Below are 7,500 nucleotides of genomic sequence, written 5' to 3'. Positions count from 1 at the left end.
TTCTCATGGCCGCCATAGACTCACACTCGGTCTTCTCCAGGACATCAAGATCATTTCGTCAGCATCTTCTCTGACGTTATTCGAAGCGTCAGAACTGCGATACCGCTATGGCGACACCACGGAGAACATCACCGCAATAAGTCTAAGGGTATAGCATATTGTACATGGGTTATTATTATATTATTATTTTTTTTTTTTTTTAATCAGTTTCCGGTGAGATTCTAGAGTAAGAAGGAGGAAAGAGGGGGGGGGGGATAGAAGGAGGAAGGAGGAGGGGGAAGGGAGGAGAGAGAAGAGGAGGGGGAGGAAGGAGGAAGGAGGAGGGCGAAGGGAGGATGGAGGAGGGAGGAGGGAGGAGGGAGGAAGGAGGAAGGAAGAAGGAGGGAAGAGGGAGGAAGAAGGAGGAAGGAGGAAGGGGTGGAGGGTGAAAGGAAGGAGGAGGAAGGAGGAAGGAGGGAGGAAGGAGGAAGGAGGAAGGAGGAAGGAGGAATGAGGGAGGAAGGAGGAAAGAGGAAGGAGGAAGGAGGAAGGGGTGGAGGGTGAAGAGAAGGAGGAGGAAGGAAGAAGGAGGGAGGAGGGAGGAAGAGGGAGGAAGGAGGAAGGGGTGAAGGGTGAAAGGAAGGAGGAGGAAGGAGGAAGGAGGGAGGAAGGAGGAAGGAGGAAGGAGGAAGGAGGGAGGAAGGAGGAAAGAGGAAGGAGGAAGGAGGAAGGGCGAGGGAGAAGAGAAGGGGAGGAAGGAAGTAGGTGGAGGAAGGAAGAAGGAGGAAGGCGGGAGGAAGAAGGAAAAAGGGGGGAAGGAGGAAGGAGTAAGGGGGGAGGGTTAGAGAAGGGTGGGAAGGAGGAAAGAGGGAGGAGGGAAGAGGGAGGAGGGGGGGAGGGAGAAGGGAGAAGCGAGGAAGGAGGGAGGAGGGAGGAGGATGAAGGAGGAAGGAGAAGGAAGGAGGGAGAAGGGGAGAGGAGGGAGTGAAGCGGGACGAGGGAGGAGCTGGAAGGAGGATAAATTTAGACAGGATGATGGAAGGAGAGAGAGAGAGAGAGAGAGAGAGAGAGAGAGAGAGAGAGAGAGAGAGAGAGAGAGAGAGAGAGAGAGAGAGAGAGAGAGAGAGAGAGAGAGAGTGTAAGAAAGAAAGAAAGAAAGAGAGGGGTCGAAAGAAAGAAAGCCTTAAACTTTTCTACTGTACACCCGAGAAATTCTAAACTCCACAAGAAATTCCACACACTCGCGTTTCCCTGTAGATTCTGCTGAGACGTCAGTACGGAGCCTACCTCTTCACCACCTTCCTGCCGTGCTGGATCCTTGGCGTCATCGGCTTCGGGACCCTTTACTTCAAGAGACAAGACTTCAGGTTAGAATATACCGGGATTGAAACATCGATTATTCTTTTTATGGAAAAGAATATTCAAATAGAGAGATAAAAAAAATAATGATATATATCGTAGTACTTTTATAAGTTCAGTTAGGTAGTAAAGATTTTATTTTTCCTTTCATCCTTCGCAAGATTTCTTTTTCTTCCGTCTATCATTAACTACAGCAACTTTGACGGTGACAAAAATGTTCAGTCAGAGGCAATATAAAGAATATTGATAGGTCTCCTAACGATATAACCTCATATATTAGGTAAGCTAGGTCGCCAAGACACTTTTTTTCTCACCCTTCGCTAACTACTCTGATCTCTGACAGTGACCGGATTGGCGTGACTCTCTCCTGCCTGATCGTCATCGCTGCCCTCTTCTCTCAAATCACCTTCACGATCCCGCAGTCATCCTCCCCGAAGGTCATCGACGTCTACTTCTTCTACTTCATCGTCCGCCTCTTCATCACCTTCGCCCACCACGGCATCTTCGCCTTCCTCCGCGGCGCCAAAGTCCGGAAAATCGCCGACCGTGAAGACAGCGGCGCGGAGGACCCGCCTCGCGTCACGAGGAACCACCCTCACGTCGGAGAGGACTTCGAAAAGGAGAAGTTCGACGTCCTGGCGAGCGACGGAGAGCCTCATTTACAACGAAGTCCTATAGCAACGAAAATGACTCGGAAAAAAACTTGGAGAAAGTGTTCTTGTTGTCTCCGAATGCCGTCGTGCGTAACGCATCGGGTTTGGTCGTCCGAGATGCCGTCGTGCGCTCAGGCCTTCAACGTCGCGGGCATCGTCTGGTGCATCGCCATTGATCTAGCTTGTATGACCCTTTTATTTTGCTGGATTTACAGTGCTCGCCAAGGAGCCGCGCGCAGCTTTGAAGAGAATCGACTGTAACGGTTTACTTTCTGTCATTTTTAATGTGATTTGATTGTCTTCATGGCTTATGAATAATCCGATTTCACTCTTTTTGGTCGTATAGAAAATTCGATTTGCCAAACGAGTATGCAGGAAGCTGCTAATCATCAAAGATGTAGATATCGGCAGCAGTCGAATGTAGATTTAATGATTGTATCGAAATCCCCCAAATCATTTCTGATTTCGATGATGACACACTCCATCTCGATCAAAACAGATAAAAGGGGTGAATGTACTATACCATAATGTCACGTGCTGCGCAAACTGTGAACCCGAAGTTTTTTTTTTTTACTTTGCTATAAGCAGCTTAACATTAAAAAGGCTTCCGTTTGAACAAGAATCGTGGATGGAACCGGAAGAATTTATAAATATGTCTATGTCTAAAGGAGTCTGTTTCCAATACACATTTGTTTCGTCTTGTATTGTTAAAAGAAGAAAGGTGTGAACAAAGAACTGTGAATATATCCCATTTATATGCACGCTATATGTTATGAATATACAAATATATACATTATCTCTCTTTCTCAATCTTTCTCTTTGATGCTCTTTGATGAATAAATAGATATATGAATAGATGGATGGATGGATGGATGAATGGATGGGTAGATAAATGAATAGATGGATAGATTTATAGATGGAAGATATATAAACAGATAGATAGATAGGTAGGTAGGTAGGTAGGTAGACATATAGATAGATAGGAAGATAGATAGGTAGATAGATAGATAGATAGATAGATAGAGAGAGAGAGAGAGAGAGAGAGAGAGAGAGAGAGAGAGAGAGAGAGAGAGAGAGAGAGAGAGAGAGAGATAGAGATAGATAGATAGATAGATAATAGAGAGAGAGAGAGAGAGAGAGAGAGAGAGAGAGAGAGAGAGAGAGAGAGAGAGAGAGAGAGAGACGTTTAAATCTGTCTTTTTATAATTCTTATATCCTTTCTCTCTCTCTTCACGAAGACGTTAAATCCCACACATAAATCGTGTATCTATATGAGAAATGTTATTGTGCGTATGGAACATATGACTAGACAGGCAAGCATGTTGCAACACCTGCCGCTGAACCTGTCATGAAATCAATATAATCCAGGGATGAGTCATACAGTACGCTCATGACTGTAGTGCCATTTCATTCGTCGTTGTATTCGTGTAGTTTAGGAAATCAGACAATAAATCTGGAGACATCTGAGGAGGAGGAGGAGGAGGAGGAGGGGGAGGAGGAGGGGGAGGAGGAGGAAGAACAGGAAGAGGAGGAGGAGGAGGAAGAGCAGGAGGAGGAGGAAGAGGAGAAAGAGGAGGAGGAGGAAGAGAGGGAGAATAAAAATAGCATAGTGTCCCCCTTAACTCCGGGCCGGTTTTCTGTGTCTCGCGCGTCGTCGAGTGCTGCCACCTGAGCGAAACAACGCTAAGTAATCCAGGTGAGCCGTAGTTTGAGTCAGTGTGTGCTGAACGTGTGTGTAGTGATGACCGACCAATCTTTTTAGACTGTGTTGAATGTATTTTTATGATTTGTTAACGACTTTTATTTTTTATTTCGAAGAGCATCAATGGAGCGTCGCATAATTCTAGGTGAGTACGTTAGTGGCGTGTGGAGGAGAGTGTGGGAGTTAAAAAGGACGAATTTTTAGGCGTGTTTACCTTTCTTACCTGTATGGAGGCAGGTAGACGCTCAGGTCGGGCAGGTGGTTGTGGGAGGCGCCGCCGCTAGGAAGGTGTGGCTAGGATTCTCGATCTAAAAGCTTCCTATTAAAAGATAAGGGTTATGCAATTCTAATTTAATGGGGGAGATGTTAACTGAGGGATAGAGAATGAACTGCGGTGCGTGGGGCGGCGCGACAGGTAGTGAATCTGTGCGCTGGAAATGTGGAAGGTAACTAAAACTTTTTGGGTTTGAGGGAAGGGTTCGAAATGCTCTTGAGAGATGCATCAAGGGTGATGACCACTGTCGCTCGGGCATTGGTCATCAACCTTCAGAAAAGACAAATGCTCGTGTTTTATATAGAAATGCGATTTTTTTTTAAACAGTCCTCGTCCGTTTTGATATGCCTCGTTCTTACCCATCGAAGAATAAAGTTGAAGGTGAGGCCAGTGGGTGGCGCGGGCATGGCTGTTCCGGTAGCGATGCCCGAAGATGAATTATGATGCGGCGCCCATGGTGATGAGATCTCCCGTCCTTGGGCGACGGTGGTACGAGGGCGTGCACACGTGTTGATGGAAAGTATTGAGAGAGAGAGAGAGAGAGAGGAACTGTAATGAGAGAGAGAGAGAAAGACTATAATGATTGAGAGAGAGAGAGAGAGAGAGAGAGAGAGAGAGAGAGAGAGAGAGAGAGAGAGAGAGAGAGAGAGAGAGAGAGAGAGAGAGAAAGAGAAAGAGAAAGAGAAAGACTATAATGATTGAGAGAGAGAGAGAAAAGCTATAATGAGAGAGAGAGAGAGAGAGATAGTGAATGAGTGAGTACGTCTGTGTGTATGTATTTTTATATTTAATTTTGTATGTAGATGGTTAGCACCGCAGATTTATTTTGGATAAATTCTGTTTTGTAAATACGCCGATAGTCGTGTTGTGTAATGCGTGTGGCTCACTTTACTGTTTTTACGATATTTTTTTACTTTAATTAACTTTAGAGATTTCGTTGCGTCATGCTTATCTTGGGATGTGATACAGCAAAATATCTTATCTTGAAGTGTCTTGTCCATTGATAACCCAGAATGCGAAATGACTTCAAACATTAATAGCTGTTTCGTAAACAGTGTTATTATATGATATAGATTATTAACAGCGTTCAATTTAGTGCTTTTTCTCTCCAAACATGAAAACTATCATGGGCCTGTATATCCTTTCAGTGTAGGCGAATTGTAAATCCTTTAATTAGGCAAAATACAAACCTTAACCTCACCTGTATCTCGAAATTGTCAAGGTAAAGTGAATTCTTCATTACAAGATAATCATACCGATTTCTGACCTGACTATTTTGAACATAGCCGTTATACGTTAAGCCCGACAGGTAGGAATGTTATATATATGTGATGCTAGATAATTAGGAAGGCCGATGTTGTGTTGTTTTTTGTTTTATTCGTTTTTTTTCGGATTTTGATGTTTGGCCGAATGTTTGTGTTATAAATGTCAGTAGTTGTTGACCTTCCAGGTAAGCGTGACATATTGTGGTTGAATCCAGAAATCGGTTGACCTGAGGGCAGAGGACAGTCGGCTTGGGTGACCTCAGCCAGGCGACGACCTCATCTGACCGGGGGGGTGGGAGGAGGGAAGCGCCAAGGGGGAGGGGGGTAAGCGGGGGCGAGTGACAGGGAGAGTAAAACAACCCCCTCCCCCCCTCCACGCACGCAGCCTACCGCAAGCTTGGTCCAGTTTGAGGTGTGGGAGTACTGGCCAGCGTCTAGGGGGCTGGGATTCGTCATAGGCCTATCCGATCCGGTGTCATGGGCTGCACAGACAGGCGTCAGAGTAAAAAGAAGGGGCGCGGCGGTGTAAGTGACAGGGGATGGTGACCTAATGGAACAAGAATTAGACGCGGAGAGGGAGGGAGAGAGAGAGAGAGAGAGAGAGAGAGAGAGAGAGAGAGAGAGAAAGAAAGAAAGAAAGAAAGAAAGAAAGAAAGAAAGAAAGAAAGAGAGAAAGAGAAAGAGAAAGAGAAAGAGAAAGAGAAAGAGAAAGAGACAGACAGACAGACAGACAGACAGACAGACAGACACACAGACAGACACACAGACAGACACACAGACAGACACACAGACAGACACAGACATACAGACACACAAACATACAGACACACAAACATACAGACACACAAACAGACAGACACACAGACATGCAGACACACAAACAGACAGACAGACGCAGACAGACAGACAGACAGACAGACACAGAAAGACAGAAAGAGAAATAGAGTCGGGAGGAAAGGGGAGGGGAGAGGAGACGGTTGTTGGGGGTGACTGAGATCATAAAGCACACGACGAGGTGAGGGAGGGTCAGGGAGAGAGGTGAGCCGGGGTCAGGGCACACGGTCGCGCTAAAACACAAGTCACGAACTTCGAAAGTTGATTGCGGATGTTTCTGCATTCACGGTTAGGGGACCCCGTGATTGTATGCCATTTAAATATACCTAAATGGTGGCTACGCTAACCTATGTCACAATAGAAGCGGGCAAACTCCGTGCCACGTGGACGGTTGGAGATGCCAGGAACTCGCCCAGACAACCTTGTGTACAGCGCGTAAAGTGAGTTGGAAACTTTCAATTTCTGACGAAAGGGAGGGAGGGAGGGAGGGAGGGAGGGGGAGAGAGAGAGAGAGAGAGAGAGAAAGAGAAAGAGAAAGAGAGAGAGAGAGAGAGAGAGAGAGAGAGAGAGAGGGGGGGGGGGGGTATGCCTACGAATAAAGATTACGGATAAAAAAAAATAACGTATTTATGTAAGTAATAGTCCGGCGTTGGAAGCTGGGTAGGAAGAGATCACATTCCCTTTTCCCTGTTCCTCTTTTGTATGGCCTGGAATCAGGTTTGTGAAGTGGCGTGCCCCGCTGGGCCCTCGCCATTGTCACGAAGGAGCCGCCTCGAAGGAGCTCCCCGGGATAGAATTTCCCCGAGGAAGGTGTACGAAGACGCGGGAGGTGGAAGGAATGGCCGTGATTAATGGCCGCTCAATGGAACGATGCCCATGTGATCGAGAGACTATGGGCTCGGGAGGGATCGAGGAACCTTTGTTTACGCAACGAGTTCGGGCTTTCTAGGGGGGAGGGGGTGGTGTCACGGTGTCCCCCTCCCCTCCCATCAGAAGGTGCTCTCTCTCTCTCTCTCTCTCTCTCTCTCTCTCTCTCTCTCTCTCTCTCTCTCTCCTCTCTTCTCTCTCTCTCTCTCTCTCTCTCTCTCTCTCTCTCTCTCTCTCTCTCTCTCCCTCTCCCTCCCTCCCTCCCTCCCTCCCTCCCTCCCTCTCTCTCTCCCTCTCTCCCTCTCTCCTCTCTCCCTCTCCCCTCCTCCCTCTCCCCCTCTCCCCCCTCTCCCTCTTTTCCTCTCTCCCTCTCTATTTCTCTACTTCTCTACCTACCTCACTACTCTTCTGCCTCCCTCCCTCCCTTTCCTTTTCTCTCTCTCTCTCTTTCACATTCCCTCTCTCTACTTCGCTCTCTCTCCTTCTCTGCCTTCCTACTTTTCTCCCTCTCCCTCTCCCTCTCCCTCTCCCTCTCCCTCTCCCTCTCCCTCTCCCTCTCCCTCTCCC

At 47.2% G+C, this 7,500-nt stretch overlaps 2 protein-coding genes across 9 annotated transcripts in view; both read left to right on the top strand.

The window, feature by feature from the left end:
* LOC125029721 overlaps window positions 1-2,793 on the top strand; it is a 31,367-nt gene extending 28,574 nt beyond the window's left edge. For 6 of the 7 annotated variants that reach the window (XM_047619804.1, XM_047619806.1, XM_047619803.1 and 3 more), the window contains 3 exons: window positions 41-148; window positions 1,237-1,346; window positions 1,682-2,793. In XM_047619804.1, the coding sequence (XP_047475760.1) occupies window positions 41-148; window positions 1,237-1,346; window positions 1,682-2,252 (789 nt within the window). In that variant the 3' untranslated portion in view covers window positions 2,253-2,793. The remainder of the gene's footprint in view (window positions 1-40; window positions 149-1,236; window positions 1,347-1,681) is intronic. The other variant, XM_047619805.1, reaches the window with a different exon arrangement.
* A 910-nt stretch (window positions 2,794-3,703) lies between these two features.
* Window positions 3,704-7,500, top strand: part of LOC125029422 (protein crumbs-like) — a 114,373-nt gene continuing 110,576 nt past the window's right edge. For both annotated transcript variants that reach the window (XM_047619276.1, XM_047619275.1), the window contains exon 1: window positions 3,704-3,838. In XM_047619276.1, the coding sequence (XP_047475232.1) occupies window positions 3,817-3,838 (22 nt within the window). In that variant the 5' untranslated portion in view covers window positions 3,704-3,816. The remainder of the gene's footprint in view (window positions 3,839-7,500) is intronic.

Source organism: Penaeus chinensis, chromosome 10 (assembly GCF_019202785.1).
Source record: "Penaeus chinensis breed Huanghai No. 1 chromosome 10, ASM1920278v2, whole genome shotgun sequence".
NCBI classification, from domain to species: Eukaryota; Metazoa; Arthropoda; class Malacostraca; order Decapoda; family Penaeidae; genus Penaeus; species Penaeus chinensis.
This window is presented reverse-complemented; position numbering and strand designations above follow the sequence as displayed.